General features: G+C 42.9%; 1 protein-coding gene across 1 annotated transcript in view; it reads left to right on the top strand.

The window, feature by feature from the left end:
- The first annotated feature begins 2,603 nt into the window (after nt 1-2,603).
- Nucleotides 2,604-23,164, top strand: part of FBXW10B (F-box and WD repeat domain containing 10B) — a 39,473-nt gene continuing 18,912 nt past the window's right edge. Inside the window, exons 1-10 of the mRNA XM_048487401.1 lie at nt 2,604-3,234; nt 4,761-4,907; nt 7,552-7,746; nt 7,834-7,961; nt 8,838-8,960; nt 10,516-10,640; nt 13,030-13,233; nt 15,451-15,572; nt 19,525-19,673; nt 21,008-21,150. Of these exons, the coding sequence (XP_048343358.1) occupies nt 2,700-3,234; nt 4,761-4,907; nt 7,552-7,746; nt 7,834-7,961; nt 8,838-8,960; nt 10,516-10,640; nt 13,030-13,233; nt 15,451-15,572; nt 19,525-19,673; nt 21,008-21,150 (1,871 nt within the window). The 5' untranslated portion in view covers nt 2,604-2,699. The remainder of the gene's footprint in view (nt 3,235-4,760; nt 4,908-7,551; nt 7,747-7,833; nt 7,962-8,837; nt 8,961-10,515; nt 10,641-13,029; nt 13,234-15,450; nt 15,573-19,524; nt 19,674-21,007; nt 21,151-23,164) is intronic.

The following is a 23,164-nucleotide window of genomic DNA, read 5'->3' on the forward strand; positions in this document are numbered from 1 at the left end:
AACCCTGAAGTAAACCTTCTCAGAGCTGAGGAAAGGAGGGTCAGGTAAATATTTGCTGGACTTTTTCATTACTGTTGAAACAAACAATGAACACCCGGCAGTGTATGTATTTCTCTGTCCTTAATCCCATTTATTCATTGGTCAACAAATGCTGTTTGTGATATTCCCGCCTTTTTATCCTGTTGATCTTATTATTGATTCCTCCCCTGAGGTTCCAGCTGCAGCAGCAACTTGTAACGGGAAGAGTTCTGCCTGGGGAACTAATTGATATGATAGTTTATTGAATCATCAAGCAACAGCAATCTTGAGGCACTTTAAAACAAACTGACATATTATTAGTAAATGAATCAGTATGCAGATGACATCCAGCTCTGTATTTTGATATCTGTGCCTACAGATATGCCAGTCTTGGTTTTGAACTGGAGTTTTTCTGGCCATAGTTATCTGGCTTAGGCAGAAGAAACTAAAACTGAATCCAGGCAGAGCTGGTTGCTCAGAGTTCAGGCTGCTGCGCATGAGAGGAAACAAGGCGGGTTGTTAGCTCCAGGTTGAGAAATTCCTAGAGATACAGTGGTGTAGCTTGAGGATGGCAAAGTTGAGGGAGGGATTTAATCGGGGTATAATGCCACACAGTTCACCCTCCAAATGACCTATCTTCTCTAGGGGAATTGATCCCTGCAGTCTGGAGATCAACTGTAATTCCAGATCTCCAGACAGCACTGGATGTTAGCAATTTTCTCCTCATGTTACACAAAGCCATTAAAGTTGAGGGGAGATATTTCACACAGGGCCACCCTTCACAAGGTGAGGGGAGGCTTAATTTGATGTGGTCATCCCACACCAGAAAAAATGAGACTTGCTTTGCATTTTGTCACCCCACAGAAGATAGGACTTGCCTGGGGCCAGAGTGGCAGGGGGAGGAATAGAATGGTCAAACTTGAGGTGGGGGTAGGCTATATGGCATTATAACCTGCTATGATATCTCTCCTTCCCAATCTCCACCTTCCCAAGGCTCCACCCCAGTGGTGGGATCCAAAATTTTTAATAACAGGTTCTGATGGTGGTGGGATTCAAACAGTGGAGCCCCCGCACACACGCACCTCCAGTCCCTATTGGGCAGGGAGGTTGCTTTAGTAACCCCTTCTTGGCACTCAGAAAAAATTAGTAACCACTTCTAGAGAAGTGGTGAGAACTGGTTGGATCCCACCTCTGCTCCACCCCCAAATCTCCAGGAATTTCTCAACCTGGAGTTGGCAACCCCAGCTTGGGGACTTTTCCTTATGGCCAATTTGCCCTGATGAAATATCACTTGGGTAATACAGGAGATCCAAATCAGTCAAGCAAAGTGGGCATAACTATATTTATTGCTGATGTACATCATAAGGCCTCATCCAAGCTTGGAAACTGGAACAACCACACACAGGCCCTTTCCCCACTTACCTTAAGCCCCGCGCTACTCGAGGAGAGTAGCGCGGGGTCCCTCGGCACTCCCCACTGAGAGGGGCGGCGACAGCGCAGCCGCCCCGATGCTGCTGCTGTCGCGCCCCTCAGCGCGAGGCATTCCTGGCGCTCTTTCAAAGGGTGCCTTTTGATGACGCAGGGGCGCGCGCCAGGGATGCCGCGCGCTGGGGATTGCCCTCGGAAAAGGGTAAGTGGGGAAAGGGCCACAGAGACTCTTTGGCATGCCCAGTGATATTCTCCAGCAATGATTAAACTAGGCCACTAGGTGGCAAGAACTGAACATATAAATTAGTGTCTTGCAAGAAAGTTACACCAGATTTTGTGCATTTGATTTACATTCTGATTGCACAGCTGAAAATATGTCCCCCTAAATCCATCTCCATTTTGTTCATTGCATGTCTCAACAAAGGCATTTTCATTTCGTTCATATTTGAAGAATATACACAATCATAAGCATTCTTCTCAGAATTAGAGATAAATTCAGATAGATAGTTAAGGGCTATTTATTCTCCAAAGCTTTGTGTACCGGAATATACAATTACAAAGTGATCTGAGTAAAAGCACGTACAAACATAGGGTTGCCAATCTTCAAGTAGGAAAAAGGACAATTGTTCTTTTTCTTTTTTGTAATCTCCAGGTGAAGTCTGGGGATCTCCTGGAATTCTAACTGATCTTCAGACCACAAAGATCAGGCCACTAGGTGGCAAATGCATGGAATTATATCCCACTGAGGTCCCTTTTCTCTCAAAACCCCACCCTCCACAGATTCCACCTACAGCATCTCCAGGATTTTTTCAAGGCAGAACTGGCAACCCTACGTTACCTTTCAATTCCCACCCACCCACCCAAAAAAACAGAAATATACAATCTTCCCAAGCAGTTATAATTGTTTTAAACTACAGGGATATTTGATATTTACCTAGCATTTTCGTTCAAACCTTGGTGCAGAAAGAAAACTTTTCCAGAGCAATCCTAAATCTACGGTTTAGAATTTTGCTGTTAGTCTATTAGAAGCAATACATCATGGTAGCAACTGTTTTGCTCTTGTGCATATTGTAGGAGAATTACAGTAGCAACAGTATCTCCTAGGAGTTTTGAAAAGAGAGAGAGTTCTACAAACAGAAGGGTTACAGTTACATACCCTGGTCTGTTCTCTAGAAGGAGATTTACAATTGAAAGTGTGAAAAGGGAGCTCTGTCTTTCACTGACCTTTTTTCTCCTAAAATAGGAGTGGCACCATGAAGATTCCTGAGGGCTCCCTACCAGACCTCTTGGAATATAAAATAGACTACACTCCTGACCTACGGTGTGAGAAGCGAACTGATTTGGTGCCCGTTTGCCATAGCTGCAAATCTTGCATTTTGTCCTGGAAGATTTTTGCTACCCAAGAATGGTTTATGAGAGCCAGCTCTATTACTCAGAGACAATTTGTAATTGGAATCATTAAAAGATCCAGAAATCAGGACCTGCTGAAGTATACTTGGAACTTCTTGAAGTCTGTCTATAACAAGGACTTCATTTGCAGCCATTCTTCTGTCCCTTCCAGCTTCCTGGCTCCATCTACCATGGATCGGGCACTGAATCCACAGACCCTGAAGAAGTCCATGTCAGACCTCTGGAAGTGGTTCTTAAATGCCAGTTTCTGGACCAAAGCAAACTACACGCTGCTTATGCTGCAGATGTGCAACTCACAGTTGCTGTTTATGGCTGCCAGCCTGGTCCGTGTCCTCTTGACCAAAGATGTGAAGATCTCCTCCAAATCTTTGAAAATTGGTAACAGTGCAAAGTGAGGGGGGTGGGGGTGGAGGTACTATTTTTGGCACTTAAAACAGGCAACAAAGTAGTAAATGGAAGAAGCAATGTGGCTTTCTTTATGATGGCAGTTTTCTGGTCAGAAATTTGTTGCCCTACTTGCATTCCTAAATTTAATTGCAGAGTAAGGTGTTTAGTAACAGGTCACTTAGAAATCCTAAGCAGGTTTGTTCGGAAGTAAGTCTTACTTTGTTCAGAAAAAAAAAACTTTTTCAATGTACTTAGTTATAATTTGGGCAATTTTATTGAGTCAGTGAACTTAAATGGGTGATGTGATTTCATTAACTCCAGAGAACAGTAATGTTAAGTCTGTATGATTAAAAAAAATTCTGCTGAATTGCTTGCAGCATTTTGATGTGATAGATAGGCAAAGCCCTTCATTTGTGATCCAGGACTATCGGATATGCTTCTGAGGTTTGTCCCAGCTTGTACTGCTCACAAGGACACAGTATGTTTGAGATCCAGGGAAGTGCTCTCCTTTTTTCATAGCTCATAGAGGTTCCAATATGAGTTCAGGCTCATACATACGTGTATGTCTTATTCACATAAATTATCTTCTGTGACAAAAGTGTGGATGGGATACACTGGACAGCTCTTAAGACTTTGCTCATGATGGACAGCATGAACCCACAGTTCACTTCCATGCTATGGCTTTGATGTACAGCTAAAATGTGGGGCTATGTGTGAACTAAACCTATAACTGCAGCATGAAGGGTCATAGTATGAAGTGCACAGTAATGATGAGGCTGGACTGGGCAGTGGAATTTCGATTTAGGGATCTCAATAGATCACAGTCTGAAGACAGGTAAATTTTGTGGTGTACAGACCACTGTCAGCAGTTTCGCCCCTCCACTGGGACAAGTCCCTTGGAAAGGGTGAATCTGCCAGCATGGCCGCTGTGCTGCTACCATTAGTGGACTCCCTGCACCCTTTGGATGGGGCTCTAAGTTTCACATTTGATTATGCCAATTCAGTAATTCTGTGATGGACGAAGCTACTTTAGGGCACTGTAAATACTGGAGTGGAATAACCTGCTGAAAAACACATAACATAACTGTGGAGCCACAAATGCACATGACATTATACCAGCAATGAACAGGACTCAGACTAATTCATTCTGATATGTCTGAAACTCAAATATCCTGATTGTGCAGAAGGAAGTAAATGCAGAACTGTTAGGCAGACTTTCTTTTTATGTGGGCCAATTTTATGGGGGGAAATAAGGTTGCCAATCAGGGTTGGCAAATACCTGGAGATTTTGGGATGCAGCGTGAGGAGGGCAGAATTAGAGAGGGAGTTCAATGGGGTTTGATGCCATACAATCCACCTTCCGAAGTGGCCATTTTCTACAGATGAGTTGATCTCTGTGGTCTAGAGATCAGTTGTATTCTCTAACTACCACCTGGAAGTTGGCAACTCTAGAAAAAAGTTACTGTGCTTTTATTTAACATTTCCTCTTTTCATCCCTGCAAAATATCTTTTGCAAGATGAGGGCAAAGCCAAAGAAGAACCACCTCATGTGAAAGAGCTGCAGAAATCTGGCTCCCGAGGTCTGAATTTTCTTCCATCGCACACTACTGGTAGTGCCTCAACGTTCGGAAGTTGTGTTTCTTCAGAGAAGACCAGCCTACTTGGTATTATTTGTTTACATTGGGCCCTTTCAAACATGCAAATTCCTAATTGGAAAACACTGTATGGTCACTGTGTAAATCAGTTCATTGTTATAAGTTGTTTCTCTAAATTGTTGTTACTTTGCACTCTCTGCCAAAGCAGCTGGCAGCATATATTGATTTTTCGTTGGCTGAATCATTCCTGCCCCACCTTTCCCTTGTGGCTCAAAGCAATTTACAAGTCCAAGATTAAAAACATACAAAATGCAATAAAACCCCATCAACTCCTTTCCACAAGAAAATCCTGCAACTTTAACCCAATTAAAAGCCCCTGCAAATAAAATGGCCTGACAGCACTTTCTTGAGAACTTCTGAGGGTAGCACTCCCATTTCCTCAGGAAGCCCATTCCTCAAGATGGCAACTATTATAGATAAGGAACAGGCTCTTGGGCCACCTTGTGGGGCATCTTCAAAGGGAGGAAGACTAGAAGCGGCAACTAGAAGATTGCAGGGGCACAAGGACAATTACAAAGGATTAGTTGCAGTGAAGTGCAAGAGTAGTAGGTGATGAAATGATGTCAGTTTTGGGGTTTCCTGGATATCACACCTCTCCCTGAATTGGTCAAAACTCTATGGTAAAATGATAAGTTTCCAGCAGTTCCTAGAGAGGACTTATGCCCCTTCTGGGTTTCCCATGAAATGGTACCATTTGGTAGGGAGGGGGATCCCCTACCCGTACTTGGGGGTTTGTAGCCCTGCCTCCCCCTTCTCTCAACACCCCCCCCCCAAAGACAAGCTGATGTTGGAGGTCTCAGGGCCTGTATGTACAAAAAGTTGCAGATCCTAGTGCCTGCAAGTGGAAAAGGGGGAAATGGATTTCATTTTCTGCCAATGGAGTTTCCATTGGCAAACCAGATATCACTAACACAAAACCAAGTTGGAGACAATTCTGGCTGGCTCCCCTCCTTCACTGCAGTACTCTATGCTGCCCAGCAGTTGTGTTCATATTGATCTCACATCTTTCACATCAGATTTGGGAGATCTCAGAAGTTGTTTGGGGACGTGAGAGGGATGAAAGGCAGCTTCCATTGATGCTTCAGTGGATCAAAACTGAAATGTTTAAACAGTAAAATTATCAACACACACGGACACACACACACAATCTTCTTTTAAAATAGCAGCACTCATTCTAACAATGGCTAGAATGGCAGATGAAAGCATAAAGAAAAGTATAAAAGCTTCATCAAAAAGAGAAACAACCGCAGCAAATAAGTAGATTTAAAAGTTCATAACATTTATGTTATGCATGAAAGTGCCATGAAGTCGTAATCAACGTATGGTGACATCGGCAAGAGGCTTTCATGGCAAGTGAGAAAGAGAGGTGATTTGCCATTGCCTTCCTGGGTGAAGTCTTCCTTAGTAGTCTCTCATCCAAGTACTGGTCCTATTTAGCTTCACAAGATCTAATGAGATCAGGCTACACCAGTGATGGCGAACCTATGGCACGGGTGCCAGAGGTGGTACTCCGAGCCCTCTATGTGGGCACGCGCAAACAGAGTTCATCATGTGGGGGTGGGAATCACCCTCCCACACACACATCTAGGCTGGCCTGGGCCGCTGGGCTTGATTATTAGCATTAAACCTAATACCTAGTTTTGGGGAAGCAGTATAGGTAACCCTGTTAAGCACTGTTAAACCCCACCGATTTTCATGCAAAGAACTAAAGCACAATCCTTTACCTGGGAGTAAGCTCAGTTGCTGGCAATGGGGCTTGCTTCTGAGTAAACCCTTCTAGGGTCATGATTCACCTGTTCGAAGAGCTGCATGGTTGCTTCAAAGCAAAGCCAACAACTACCACCAAGCTTACTCCTGAGTAACGCATGCCTCTGAGCCAACCATTTTTTCTAAACGAAAACCTCAGTATTCAGGTTAATTGCAATGTTGGCACTTTGTGATAAATAAGTGGGTTTTGGGTTGCAGTTTGGGCACTCGGTCTCGAATAGGTTCGCCATCACTGGGCTACACCATACATTCCACGTCTCCAACATTAATTTTACCACTGTTTTATTCATTTAAGGTTAATCAAAAATGACAAAGTGCAATCGAATAAACTAATAGAAAGCCTTGTTTCCCACATTCAGAAACAAGGCAGAGTGACCATTCCTTGCCTAATGCTACTCAGTGAGTCCATGTCTTAGGTCCATGTCCAGCACGGTTACCACACGCTTTGCTTTTGCCAAGTACCTTGTGGAATGTCTAGGACAGGGGTGGCCAACCTATGGCACTCCAGATGTTTATGGACCACAATTCCCAATTAGCCATGCTGGCAGGGGCTGATGGGAATTGTAGTCCATGAACATCTGGAGTGCCATAGGTTGGCCACCCCAGTATAAGACATTGCAGTGGTAGAGCAGAGGTGTGTCAACAAGAACAGGAACATGTGGTGAGACAGTGGAATTAAAAACAGAGCTTTAAACTGTACAAAATTGGAACCCATGCCTTCTGATAAGTTTATCAAGCTTCAAGGCAGAGGATAGATTCATCAACATGATCCCTTTCCAACTATGTGGATTCTTGAGGAGCTGCTGCTTCTCCTTTGGGAACAAAAGCTCAGCTCTTCTTATAGCCATCTCTTAATGATCTACTGACTTTCTTCTCCTTACCATAGGCCGTCCACGGGTGAAAAGGGTTTGGTCAAAAGACTCTGATCTATCATCTGGAGATGCACCTGAGAGTGAGGATGAAAACAGTGACTGGTTGGTTTCATTGGATGTCACTAGTTGGCCTCCTTCTCCCCAGAAGGTTGTCATATGCATAGACTTCATTCGCTGCCTGCCTATCCAGCTGTCCAAACACATTTTCAGTAAGGATCTCCTTCCATATGGCAGCTCTCCAATGCTTCCCTTTTGTTTCAATGAATGAGCAAGTTTTTTTCCTTGTTATCATCTAGGAATGCTGGACTCAAAGTCCCTTACCTGTTGTTCCCATGTGAGTTCACACTGGGCCTTCCTGGTCAAAGAGATTAGAAAGGACATGACAACTCATCATGCTCTACAAAATGAGACTCTCTTCTTTCAGGTACTGCACTGACCTTTTCCATTTTTCATGGTTACCATACAGCAGCTGGAGAAACTCCGTCTACTCCATGTTTGCCACTTGGGACAGACGTGCCCAATATTTATATGAATTTATGAGCGCTGTATCACAAGTTATTTAAATACCAAATGCATGCAATTAAAAACTAAAAAACTTTTTAAAAAATGACTCTCAAAAGAGGGTAATTTAAAGGCAACACGGTAAGTTCTGTGGAATCGCACTTTTTCACAAGGCGTGTTTTATAGCTCAACTGCTTTTTTGCTATTTTGTTGGATTTGAAGCTTCAGGTGGCGCAGGCTGGCATAACCCAAAACCCCTAGCAGTCACTTAGAATGACTCTGTCTTCTTATGCTGAAGCCAAAAGGAACAGAAGCATGAGGCCAAGCACCTGTTGTAATGTATGTCACAGTGGGTTGAACTGTCAGGAAAAAGAATACTTATTTCTTTATGTAGAGGCTGGAAAAGCCAGTAAACTCCACCAGCAACTCCAGAGCAGGGGAGCCAACAGAGCCCAGATCAAGGCCAGCACAACCTTTCTGATTTTCATCCATGCCGCAAGAAAGAGGAAATAATTGTAATTCTTCCAAGGTGTTCCTGATTAAAGCTTCTTTCCTCACACCCACGCAAATAAACAAAACAGATTGCATAAGCTTCTAAAAAGCTCTGGTTCATATTTAAGTTTTTGTAGTAGCCCGTCGTGTAGAGACATAATTCAAGCGGGGCCACTATGTATGCAAGCTAGAGTGTTGAAGTGGAACTGGGGAGACAGAAATTGTAATTCTTGCACTACCACAAAGTTCACTGAGTTTCTGGGGACCTGTCATTCTCTCTCATCCTAATCTCTTTCGTTTGTTGCAGGGATCGTGTCCCAAAGGAGCAATTCCTAGCTTTGCCAAAGTAGTCAAGGTTGCCATTCCTCAAATAAACAAAGCTGGGGAAATTATCCCAGTGACAGGACCCAAAGACAAGCTGCAGCCTCAGGTGCTTGATGGGATTGTGGGATACTGGAATTGAGCAGGTGGTGGGAAACTCTGGCCTTTGTTTCATTTTCTGCCCTGGATGGCTGTGTCTCTGTGGATATTTCCCAGAAGAAAACTATCGCTTAAGCTTGGGAAGGGGGAGCTGTACTTGCTTCAAGTTATGCTTCTTCCATTCTCATAACAAAGGGAAAATAGCTCAAGTTTTTTGAGGCTATTTTGTGACTATTTTGACCTACTGGCTCCCAGCAGACCCTGCATGCTGACTGAATTGTGCTTCATTCAGAAGAGCTTGGGGGTAGACGGATTTATGGAGAGATAGATCCATCAATGGCTACTAGCCATGGTGATGAAAGGGAACTTCTATAATTCAGAAGCAGCAAATCTCAGACACTCTGAGACCTTATTGGGGAGAAAGATGGGGTTTGGGGTTTGAATGAAGTAAATAATAAATAGATAGATAATACCAGTGCTATACCCTTTTCAACATAAAGAACCAGGGAGATCTGTGGATAAATCCACCACATCTTTCTGGGTCTTCTTCATGTTGAATGCTCCACCAAGTCCTAGTGCCTGCCGTGCCCGTCCCCTTCCAGTTTTCTGTTCATGTTAGAGAACCAGATTTAGGTGCTGCTTTTTAAAAAACAGTATGCCCTGCACTGTTAAACATCGATCTATGTAAAATGATCATCTATATTGCCCCGGATGGCTATTACCAAGACTTCCCTTTTTTTTTCTTAATGGTGGACACAACTTTACAAAAAGAAAAGTCTTGCTAATAGTCATTTGGGCAATATACATGATCTTTTTTTTTTTTTTTTTACAAAGATCAATGTTTAACAATGCAGGGCATACTGGGATTTTTTTTTTTACAAAAGCGGCACTTAAATACTGTTCTTTGACATGAGCAGAAAATTGGCACTATTTGCAACAGTGGAAACACGCTACTGCACTTTCACCTATGGAAACAGAACCTCACCTTGTTCTTTATGTTGAAAGAGTACAGGAGGCATCGGGGGAAGGCCTTGTCTTCTATGCTTTGTCTGTTGGCTGACCAGAGCAACTGGTTGGTCACTGTGTGAAACAAGACATTGAACTAGATGGACCACTGGTCTGATCCAGGAAGACTCTTGTTCTGTCCTTACGTTTTCTTGAGGTGGGAGGACTATGGCTGCCAGGCCAGACAACCAGCAGGAGCCCAGATAGGGATGTAGGAGGCAGCCATCAACAAAGCTGTGACATCACTTCTGGGGAAAACCTAGAAGCCAGGACACCTCCATGGGAACCTCTGGAAACTTTGTGGTAAAACCATATAGTTTTTGGCAATCCCTACAAAGAACTGACATCACTTCCTGGCTTTCCTGCAAGTTTTTCATTCTCCCAACAGTTCCTGGAGTGCCAGCAGGCAAAGTCAACTGGGGTGGGTGATCTTCTACCTCCAGTGGCACATGATAACCCTAGGGAGGATGAAGCCTTTTGCCAGGTCAAGTAGGAAGACATATAGTTCATTGTGTGTCATTCTTGTTCTTATCAACACTCATTTTTTCCTTGGTCCCAAGGAGTCTGTATACAAGGAGTCTGTATACATGCAAAAAGGTTATCATAGCCAGCTAACGAATACTGTCATGCTGGAAGAGAGGAATGTTTTCTGTAGCAGCTACAATATACGTTCTCTAATGGGAAGGTATGTATATGGCAGAGCAAGTTTTTACTAGAAATGAGCCAATTGTCTCTAGGGGTGTAAAAATAAATTGGGAAAATTTGGATTCAGACATATTGGACCCAGAAATTTTCAGGATTTTCCCGAATATCCATATTAGTATGCTTTTTTTCCAGGAATCTGAAAAAAAAGGTTACATTAGAGGTTATGAGAAATCTTTCCAAGGCTAAGAGAAACTGTTTTTTAAGGGAGAGGCCTCACATTTTTTGTCTCTTGAATTTTGTTACAAGAACCCTCAAGTTTGGTACAGATTGAGTGGGGGTGTGTGTGTGTCCAATTTTATGCGCTTCCAAATGGAGGGAAAGTGTGGCCACAAAACTGAATCCCTGGGCCAATCTTTAATGAACTTGGGGGTTCTTGTACAGAGAGTCATCAGCAGCTATGCTGAAAATGTGGTGCCTCTACCTTAAAAAAATGCCCCCCCCCCCCCCCCAGTCTCAGAAAGATCCCCCAAAGTCTATAATGGAGTGCAAGGGACTCAGACATTAAAGTCTGTAAATCTTTTCAGGGCTCTGGAGGGGCCATTTTCAAGATACAGGGACTAAACATCCAGCATAACTGCTAGTGTTACTTGTTACATGAACCCCACGTTTGGTAAAGATTAGGTCCAATTTTATGGTCCCAATTTTTCCTCTATTTCCTCTCCCATGTGCTTTCCCACAATATATGGGTCATTTTGCACCCCATGGACTCCTTGTGATGCCCCTTTCCACTCACACAGAATGCCTACCACCCTCTGCATCTTTCTATCTCAGGTTCAGGGTTACAAGTAGGTCTGGCCATCACACATCACTATCTTTCCTATTTCTTTCAAAATCTCTAGAGAGCCATGATTGTTTCACCTCCAAGGTCTGCTCTCACTCATAGATGGGGTAGCCTAGTCCTCTTTATAGAGGCCCTCACTCAAGCACTTTACTGAGTCATTGGATTTGGGGGCTGAAACATTATTCCATTCACACACTGCCACCATTTATTCATCTTGTCAAATATATATTGACTGAGATCTTTGCAGATATGTGTGTTCCTTTCCTTGAGACACACAACCCACAAGGAAAATAAAAGAAAAACCTGAAAATAAAAGACTGGTATGCCAGAATTTGGAATTATATGCACAAGGTTAAACAAACAATGAGTTAGCTTTTATTTATGGTTTGAACACAACGCTGAAGAAAGTTATTCTTCAAAAAATTATTCTTTCCTTTGAACTGTGCCAGCGTTTGGAATCTTCTATTACAAACTGACTTCTCTTTCAATTTATCTGAAACTGGTCTTCACCTCAACTTCACACAGTCAAGCATACTCTTTTCCTTCTCAGCTCCCTAGCTGCAAATTCCCAACTGCTTTCTGGCAATGTTCAACATTCTTTAGCTCTCACTGGCCATTCTTAAGGCACACCCCTTTTGTGCAAGGAGATTTTTTTCACCCTTAAGATGCTTTGCCAATAACTGGCACATGCAACCAATATTGTGTAGCCTAAAAAGATTCTCCCTTGCCCAGGGTGGGATCCAGCAGGTTCTCATAGGTTCCCGAGAGTAGGTTACTAATTATTTGTGTGTGCCGAGAGGGGGTTACTAATTGGTGATTTTGCCACATGATGTTTGCCTTAGTTATGCCCTCCTCTCAGCAGTAGCGCGCAGAACTTGAAGCAGTCTAGCAGGAGGTGCACCGACGTGCGTGGCAGCCTGCGCCTGCGTGCATTCGTTTCCCACCCAAGGACCGGCACAGCGGCTGCGTCCTTGCCACAGCCCCACCCAGGAATGCCCCACCCCATGAATGCCCGGCCACGCCCCATCATGCCCCGCCCAGCCCCATTGGCGCTACGCCACAGTTTGAATCCCACCACCATGGGAACCTGTTACTAAAATTTTTGGATCCCACCACTGCCCTTGCCTTTACTGTGCTCCTATCTATGCCTGAACTTTAATATCTAACCTTTAATCTCTAACTAAAATAGACTACTTTTTCAAAAATGAGGTCCCATATTGCTGATTCACTAGTAGGTCCGTCAGTAGCTGAAAACTTGGAAGACTACAAAATTGGCAACAAAGACCAAATGTTTTATCACAACAAAGCTTGCAGTTTTTCCTTCGTGTGATGCTGCTAGAGCCAGTGTGCTGTAGTGGTTGGACTAAAATCTAAGAGACCCAGGTTCATATCTTACTCTGCTGCTTGCTTGGTGACCTTGGGCCAGTCACACACTTTCAGCCTAATTTTCCTCACAGGCTTGTTGTGAGGGTAAAATTGAGGACAATGTTGTACGTCTCTTTGGATCCCCATTGGGGAGAAAGGCTGGGTATAAATGAAGTAAATAAATACATTCGGTAGTCTCTTCAGCATTTGCTTCTTTTCGCAGTGTGGATCCAGATAGGGTGATCCACTACAGTGGTGGGAAGCTGGTGGCCTTTGGTTCTGGGGATCGCAAAATTCAGTTTCTGGATGTGAATAAAGTGAAAAAAGTTCACCCTATCCTTTCTGGCCATGCTGGTAGGATCCGTGCCATATACTTCAATGAACAAAAACAGTTACTTCTAAGTGGCAGCTTTGATCTCAGTATCAGGTAAGTTTTGCTGGTGCTATAAGTGTCCTTCCAGTGCATGTAAATACCCTGGACATAGTCCATTAAAAATCTCACTGAAATCAGCGCAAATTTATGTCCTTGATTTTTGTGGAATGTTTGAGTATTTAACTGTGTGCGTATTCTGTCCCTTGACTAAAAGACTGTGGGTGGACTATTTAGCATTTGCATCTAAGGCTGATTCCGCATGTGCCAAAAACAGCAGTGTGAAAACGGTGTGAAAATGGTGTAAAAGAATTTAAAATGGTGTAAAAGGGTTTATACTGTTTTCACACTGTTTTCACAGCGCTGTTTTTGGCCCTTGCGGAATCAGCCTAAATTTAGAGCAGAAACACACTTGTAGAAAATGGGGTTGTTAGTTAATTAATGTAGGGATTAATGTAGCACAGCAAACTTCATTTCTGCACCAAGATCTAGATTGAATGGTTACCCTTTGATAAATACAAATTTTGTGGGTTGAGCCCATTTTACTAAAAGGATTGAGAACAGTTCTAGGTGTGGAGGAAGTGCATAGGTTGCTGATGAAGCCCTATGCTGCTGTATCACATAGATTCACTGGCATATCCGAGATGTCCCAGCAAAGCATCCCAGCAGTACTGCACTGTGGTCAGGCACAGGTGTGGCAACACCAGGAAGTGATGCTGGCATAAAAAGGGAGTAGACCCAGGGGCGTGGCAGGGGTTAAACAGCTCTCTAAACTGCTTTAGCCTGGGAACACCCCTGAAAACAACCAGAAAGTTATGCCATCAAAAATAATGGCATAGCCCAAAGGCACCTATACGACAAAAAAGGCTAAAAACCCAGAGGACAGGATACCAGCTACAGCCACAACCCATCACCCTTCTTCTCAAGGTTTTGTATGTAATAGCCAACACTTTAAATTGCCTTGTTACTGATGGGCAGTCAGTAGAGTGCACTGCAGAATGGGAATAATATGTATGCTCTAACTAGCTCCCAATAACAGCCACGCTGCGGCATTCTGCACCAACTGGAGTTTCTGAACTGATTTTGAGGGGAGACCAATGTGTAAAGTGCATTGCAGTAGCTTCATTTTAGTGTCACTGGGGTATGGATCCAGGTTGCCAGATCAGCCTTCTCAAAGAAAAGGGGCATTTTTTTTAGCTAAGATGAACTGGAGGAAAGCAAGGGTCAGCTGAAGCCCACTGAAAATGGGGAACATAATGTCCTTCCAGGTCTCTGCCTTCTCCACCAGCATTACTTTTGTCTTTCCAAGGTTCAGTTTCAATTTGTTCACTCCTATCCATTTAATTACAGCAGTCAGGCAGCAGCTTAGGATCTCTTCCTCATCACCAGGAGATCTGGATAAGGATATATGTGTGTATCATCTGCATATTGATGACAACCAACCCTCAAGCTTCAAATGATTTGATCTAAGGACTTCTCCTTAGTCTTGCCCCTTCATCTGTCTGTGAGGGTCTGCTCTGCTTCAGGGAAACCCATGCTGGAATGGCTGTGACTGGTCTCTGTGGTATCACTGGACTTCTCTTTTGATCAGCTGACATAGCATGGGACCTATTGGCACTTTAAAGGGTAGTCCCCACTCTCTTCTGACAAACACAGGGTATGAGTGGCAGTTCTGGCACAGGGGCTGCAGTGTCTTAGGTGCACACTCCCCAATAGCACTGCTGGCGTCTGATAAGCCATGCAGCTTGGTAGTGCAGACCCAGGGTGGATACAAAGTAGTTGCTGCCATGGGTACAACATACAATGGTTGTGGACTAGTGTCCCTGCCAAAATAATGGATTTCAAGCATGACCAATCAGCTGCAGATTGTGGGGGTGAACCGTAGGCTCCAAGACTTTTGCCTGCCTTTCACTTCTCCATACTAGCATCTAACCTGGTGCCTTAAATTTAACAGAATAGTTACCAGACAATGGCAGGGATGATGTGTTATGACCAAGGTGTCATTATACAGAAGGTGGTATTTGTAAGGGTCACACATGCAGCAAGGCCTCTGAAGTATGTTTTCAAATTCAGGCAAGCTTCTATGGAAGAAGGTATCTGAGTGTCTTAATATATTTTTACTTTTTTAAAAAATAAGCGCCAGGACTCTGAATTATGAATCAGTGACTAGTGAAATCCTAATGGATCCATCAGCATGCTTAGAATGGCAACCATGAACAACTTATTAACTTTCAGGGTGTTTTTGTTCTCACTCTCTTCACCTGTGCTGTTTAGGATGTGGAATACCCAAACTGGAGCATGTTTGAAAATGTTTAATGGTCACAGAGGAACCATCATGTGCTTGGATTTGCACAATAACACATTTGTTTCTGGATCGAGAGACTGCACTGCAAAAAGTGAGCAAGTAAAGCCTACTTCCAGGAGGGTATTAATCTGTTGCAGGAAAATTAACAAGAGTCTCATTGCCCCTTGAAACACCAGTATGATTTTGTTCCAGGATAAACTCATCTTGCTATAGGACACGGACATGGCCTACCCATGGGGAGGGGTGGCATGCAAGGGGAGGGGAGGGAGTGAGGGGTGGCATGCGAAGGAGGGGAGGGAGAGGGAGGGAGTGAGGGGTGGCATGCAAGGGAGGGGGAGGAGGGAGGGGAGGGATGGGTAGCATGGGGGAGGGAACAATGAAAGCAAACATCTGTTTAATGGAACAAGACAATTGGTGCAGCAAATACTTTATCCTTAATGAAAGTCAGCTCTGAGATGAACCACTGCACAGCAGCTTTGCTTTTTCCACAGTTCTGTTTTTTTTTAAGCAAGCCTTTATTGGCATAGACAGCAGTACAACAATAATAAAAACAGATTAAAAAGCATACACAATACAGGATATACATGTTAGGACGAAGGAAATCTACTGGCATTTAGTAATTTCCAGGAGAAAGTCTGCCACTATCATACAGAGAGAAGGAGCAGGGTTGTCCAACAAGTAGTGTAATCTAATTAAATCGGGGAGATCTGGTAAATGTAAAGGAGTAAGATTCACATACTTGGATCTGATTTCCTTGAATCTGAGACAGTGAAGTAATTGGTGGGCCAGAGATTCAACTGAGCCATCATTACATGGGCACAATCTTTTAGCCTTTTCTTGCTTATTAAATCTGCCATGTAACAAGGCAGAAGGCATAACATTAAACCTGACGAGCATTATGGCTGTCCTTTGAACAGGGTTTATTAAGCAATACAGGTAGTATGCCAAGTGGCCCCGTTCAAATGGGAGAGAAAAATACACAGGGGAGCACGTTTTCTTGGCTGCGGTGATTAGGGTAGAGAACTCTCTATTCAATAGCTGACCTTTTAATTTCCTATAAGCTTCTGAATAGGACAAAGGGCAAAGTAAATCCACTGACAGTCCAATAGAGGCAATTTTTCTTCAATTATGGAAAACCAGGGGTTGGAATGGGTGTCAGAGAGCAGACGGTGGACCAGGGAATCACAGTCCGAGAGAAAATGAATTCGCAGCCAGAATCTAAAAGTCCTCAGCCAAGTGGCTGATTCCAAGGAGTTTTGACCTAACTCCAGACAAAGGGCTGCATAGGACACACAATTTGGGAGTCTAGTTATCTTGTGAAAAAATTTGGATTGAAGAGAATTCAAGGAGTGGTTAATAGCTTGAATCCAAATTGGGACGCCGTAAAGCAGTCTCGAGGCGACTTTGGCATTGAAAAATTTGAGGGCAGGAGGGATAAAGGAGTGGCCACTGCTGTAAAAGAAACGTAGTAGTGCTGACATACTATTAGATGTAGCTAGGAGAGCGGCCTTCCTCTGGGTTGCCCATGAAAGGTTAAAGGAGAATGAGAGGCCAAGGTATTTATAGCACTTAACCTGTTCAATTTGGGTGCTTTTCATTGCCCATGTGAGCTTCTTAAAGCGCCTGGAGGAGACCAATACCTTGTTTTTTTCATAATTAATTGTCAGTCTGTTGGATTCACAGTAATCCACACAGCACTTCACAGTTCTGTTTTACACATTTTGCAAAATATCAGAAATATTTCTGGCAGGCTATTCCACAGTGCTCGAGATTCCCCCTCAGAATGTGTGTGAATGGGCAGCCTCTGATTTTGCTGTCATAGCAACACATAAAGGAGGGGTGGACCTGCAGATATGTGCATCCACCGCCTTTACGGGTTTTGTAGGCGATTGCTACCACCTTGAATTGAACCCAGCAACTGATGGTAACCAATGGAGTATCTACAGAAAGGGAATGATATGCAGATTCTGCTTGGTACATGATAGTAGCCTGACTGTAGCTTTCTGTTCCAACTATAGTTTCTGAGTGGTCTTTAAGGGCAGATTTTTGCAAAGAATATGTTATATAAATATTTATATCACCCCCTCTCATCAAAACAAGATATATCTGATGTTCAAGCTGGATTCAGACAAGAAAGAGACACTGGAGATCATATTGCAAATTTATGTTGGTTACTGGAGATACAAGAGAATTTCAGAAGAAAATCAGTTGTGTTTCATAGATTACAGCAAAGCTTTTGACTGTGAGAATCTCGAAAAACAATTGCTGGTTTTAAAAGAAATAGGTGTGCCACATCATCTGACTGTCTTGATGTACAACCTGTACTCTGGGCAAGAGGCTATCTCAGTGATGGCGAACCTTTTTGAGACCGAGTGCCCAAACTGCAACCCAAAACCCACTTATTTATCGCAAAGTGCCAACATGGCAATTTAACCTAAATACTGAGGTTTTAGTATAGAAAAAACAGTTGGCTTCAAGGCGCGCGTTACTCGGGAGTAAGCTTGGTGGTAGTCGGTGGCTTTGCTTTGAAGCAACTGTGCAACGCTTCCAACGGGTGAATCACAACCCTAGGAGGGTTTACTCAGAAGCAAGCCCCATTGCCAGCAACCAAACTTACTCTCAGGTAAAGGATCATGCTTTAGTTCTTCCCATGAAAATCAGTAGGGTTTAACAGCGCTTAACAGGGTTACCTACACTGCCTCCCCAAAACTAGGTCTTAGGTTTAATGCTAATAATCTCCCTGAAATTATTACACTATTATCACATGACGAACTCTGTGCACGCGTGCCCATAGAGAGGGCTCTGAGTGCCACCTCTGGCACCCATGCCATAGGTTCGCCACCACTGGGCTGTTTGTTAGGTCAAAGTATGGAGAAACAGAATGGTTTCCAATTGGCAAAGGCATTAGACAAGAATGTATTTTACCTCCCTATCTCTTCAACCTGTAGGCAAAACATATCATACGGAAAGATGGATTAGGTCTAGATGCAGGTGGAGTGAAAAGTGGGAGGAGAAACATTAGCAATTTGAGATAGGTTGGAAAGAATGAAAACTTGAAACGACTACTGCTGAAAGTTAAAACAGAAAGTGCCAAAGCAAGTTTACAGCTAAAAATCAAAGCTGTCCCCCGCACCCCATATTCCACCTTGGGGACTCGCCCACATTATGCCACCCGCCCGATGAGTCCATTGTCTATGTTGTCATCATCTGATTTTAGGATGGAGGTTGGGGCTGGTTGTTATTTATGTTTTAACTGATATTTTTAAATGTTTGTTTTATGGATCATAATTGAATGTGATTGTTTCATTGGTTGTACACCGCCCAGAGCCCTTTGGGGATGGGGTGGTATATTACATCTGATAAATAAATAATTTTAAAAATGATAACTACTGGAGAATTACTCAGCTTTAGCGAGGATGAGGAAACTGAAATTGTTGAAGACTTTCTGTTCTTTGGCTCCATCATCAACCAAAAGGGGTACTGCAAAAAAGCAATTACAAGGAGATTGAGACTAGGAAGGGCAGCCATGAAGAAGCTAGAAAAACTTCTTCAGTGTAAGGATGTGTCACTGATGATTACCAAGATCAAGTCAATTCATGCCATAATATGTCCTATTATCATGTATAGCTGTGAAAGCAGTACAGCGAAGAAAGCTGACAGTAAGAAAGTAGACTCCTTTGAAATGTGGTGTTGACTCTGTAAATGTGGATTGACTGTATAAAGAAAGCTATGGCCTCAGTTTGCAAGGCCTAATCAAGGCTGTTAACAAGGGTATTTCGGATGACATTGATTCATGAGGTTGTCATGAGTCAGAGGCGACTTGAGGGCACTTAACACATACCCCCTACCCCCTCAAAACAGCCTTTAGCCAGTTAAGAATAGATTAATAATGTTTTTGCAGAAGAAGGAATCTGTGAACAGCTACAACACAGCCTTTTTGAATATGCAGTTTAGTCTTTTCTGATATGCAGATCGGTGATTAATACTAAGGGCTTCACTTTGTTTTTGTTTGTTTGTTTTGTATGTTTGTCTTTTTTCAACAGTGTGGGATATAGAGACTGGAAAATGCCTTAGGACTTTCAAGCACAAAGGTATTGTTTGGGCTGCTAAAATGAATGATGTTCATGTTGTGAGTTCCTGTGACAGAGGCCTGGTGAAAGTGTGGCATGTTGAAACGTATGAACTGATCAAGGTATGGTTCCTAAGTAATTGCATCAGACTGAAAATAATATTGGCTTAATATTATTCAGTATAGTACCACTGTCCTCTTGAAGGTAGCATATAAGAATTTTCGGAAAACGAAAGAAATACCATCTAAACCACATTTCCCTGACATGCGTATTAAGCACAGAGAGGCCAGAAAAATATTTGTATATTGGCCTGCAAGTGCTTAGCACTCCTTAAACTTCACTACCCATGAGGTAAGATTATGATAGCATTTCTGAGGTACCCTGACCACTGCTTTCGTAAAACATAGTTATAATTTTGTCTACCCTCAATACCAAAGAAGAAAACAGATTTATCACAACAAATAAGTTTATATTTCTGGAAATTCATAATCAATTATACACAAATGTAACTTACTGAGTGTCTAATGAAGATAGGAGTTTCCTTATAAAATACAATGATTCAGTGTGGAAAGTTAGCTAGAAACTCCCAGAATGCTTTCTGAATGACAAGTCTGCCAAGTTTTCCTCAGAATTCCTAGTTCAGTGAAAACCACACTTGAGTTTTTAAATTCACAGAGTTCAGCCTCTTTTGGAACTTTCCACTATCAGAAAGTCTACACCTGAGAGCTTTAATTCAGTGGAAAATCAAAATACCTTTGTGACACTTTAAAGATCATCTGGGAAAAGGAGGAAAATGAGGAGGGAGCTGGTGACGCAGGGCCAATGGGCAGGAGGGGTTGGCCCCCTTGGCGGGTGCTGCTATCCCACCATCAGTTTTCTAGAGGCTGGTGTATTTGTTCGCACAATGGGCTTTACTGCTAGTAAGTTACATGTTTTTATTTGGAATTCAGCAGCAGAAAATCAGGGAAGGATACATGCTCTTGGCATGAGTAGATTACAAAGGATGCTTGGGGAACATGAACGAAAATCAATAGATTTTAAATTTAGCAGAATGGAGGAGGAGAGAGAAGGATTAAACTGTGATGCATTTCTTGATTCCAAGCTGCCTTGACTGAATGCTGAGACATTCTCTTGAAAAGTTCACAACTAGACCAAATAATTATGCTCCTGGATTGTCATAGTCATAGTGGCTTGTGCTTGCTCTGTCCCTCTGAGGTACTGAAGGATACAGAACTGACCCTTATTCCCATATTTAATATGTAATATAAGAAGAATCTAGCCTAGCATCCTATTTCATCCTGTGGCCAACCAGATGCCTGCAAAAGTCCTGCAAGCAGGCACTTCTACCTGTTTCAGATATTACAGTATTTTTGAAATTTTAGTCATAGTGGTTGATGCTGTGATTGCTGGAGGCACCTAAACAGCAAACAAGATGACCTTTCCATTTTCTTTTCAGATTTTAGAAGGACACCTAGGCCCTGTGAGATGCCTGTCTTTTGATAATTGGCATCTTGTGACAGGAAGTAATGATGGCTATGTCCTGGGATGGAGCATGGTAGGAAAACACAAGAGATGTCTGACGGCTTTCCGACACCCCATGTAGGTGTTTTTATTATACCTTAAGATCTACACACAATCATTGCCTTGGTATCTTCTGCTACTCTTAATCAGCAGTACATACTGATGCATTCCGTATATTAAGACAAATCACCAAGAAAACTTAAATCTCCTCCATTATCTGAATCCCTTCCACATCTTTTCTACTGTTTTTGACCATTCAAGATGTATCTCTCAGCCAGCTCCAATACAGCTTCAGTACAAATATAGAATTATACATCTTAAAAGATCAGATGTGTCTACTATAGTATAATGTTGTTTTCTATGTACACTGTGTTGCATTCTATATAAAATATGGACTGCCTCACTTTTGAAAGTTGAGAAAATTTACGGTTCCACTAGAAACTTAGCCATGGTTTTCATGTTAGAAGCAAGGGTAACTAGTAGTGAAAGGATGTAGCAAGGAACAAGCAGCAAGTGTGGTGAGTGCTGGTAGAAGAGTGATAAAATTATGAACTACTTTCTTTTCAGTATCTATATCTATAAACGCGAAATACCACTGACTGACTCACTGACTCATCAAAAGAACTCAAAAACCACCGAACCGACAAAGTTGAAATTTGGCACACTGGTTCATTATGTGGTTTAGGTGCTCACCAAGAAAGGATTTTTCAAAATATTCAAAATATTCGCATTATTACACATTTACTGTTTTCACTGCTCATCTCTGGCCATCTGCGCGAATATTCTAACGGCAAGCCAATCCCTCAGTCCATAGACATGCTGCATGAATATTCTAAGGGTGACAGTTGCACACCACCAGCTTTACGTCCTTCACCAACTGGACTCTACCACTGCCCTCCACAACGCATGTGAACCTATTTGAACACAAACCCATCAGTCCACAGACAGGCTGCGAGGAAATATGCTGCATGTCACCCCAAAGTTCACAAACAGGCGGCAAAAAAGTATGCTGAATGTCACCCCGAAGTTAACAGACAGGCTGTGAAAAAGTACTCCTCCACCCCCCTCACGTTAACAACACCACTACAGCCAAATACTATCAAAACAGATTACAAACCACACTATCACCTTGGACTACTAAACATTTGTTGGGTTTTGCATATGGACATCAGATTGCTTACTGTGGAAACAAGTTTATTGCTCTCTGCCTCCGATCACCCTGTGCTTGGTGTCGTGCTCTGAAGTGGCGGGATGAGTCCCCAGGATTGTGCTGCAGTGGCGGTACAGTCCAGCTCCCTGCCCTTCAACCCTACCCTGAACTTCTTCACAGCCTTCTCACCCATCAGCATCCAATGGCAGAACACTTCCTTTCTGCATCCCGAAAATACAACGGCTGCTTCCAAATGACATCTTTTGGAGCCCACCAGGTGAAAGAGAGCAATAACACATTGCATTAGAAAAAGACAACTACAGGAAGCTGCTGCAAAATAATGTGAAAACAAACCCATCAGTCCACAGACAGGCTGTGAGGAAATATGCTGTATGTCACCTCAAAGTTCACAAACAGACTGTAAAGAAGTATGCTGACTGTCACCCCGAAATTCATAGAGAGCCTGTGATGAAGTATGCGTAGCGGAGAACGGGTACACTGCTAGTTATATATATATGGAGCTGTATTTCAAAAACATTAAAATATTGAGTTCCTCCTTTTTTGTCCAATGCTGGACCCAAGCACCTGGATTTATGCCTCACTGAACCAATAGGAACTTGCTTTTAAATAAACATGCTTAGAATTTAGCTGTATGAGTCATACCAGTGGTCAGCTGGGGAATTGCCTGAGTTTATTTATTTGACGCCTTGACCTGAATGGCCCAGGCTAACTCATTCTCATTCGGTCTCAGAAGCTAAATAAGGTCAGCCTTGGTTAGTACTTGGACAGGAGATCACCAAGGAAGTCCAGGCTTGCTACACAGAGACAGGCTATGGCAAACCACTTCTGTTCATCTCTTACCTATGAGATGATGGCCATAATCTAGTCCCTTTAGGGTGGTCCCCATCCCGGAGATCACCGGCATGGAATGCATCGGCCTCG

The sequence above is a fragment of the Sphaerodactylus townsendi genome, linkage group LG03 (assembly GCF_021028975.2).
Source record: "Sphaerodactylus townsendi isolate TG3544 linkage group LG03, MPM_Stown_v2.3, whole genome shotgun sequence".
Classification (NCBI taxonomy): Eukaryota; Metazoa; Chordata; class Lepidosauria; order Squamata; family Sphaerodactylidae; genus Sphaerodactylus; species Sphaerodactylus townsendi.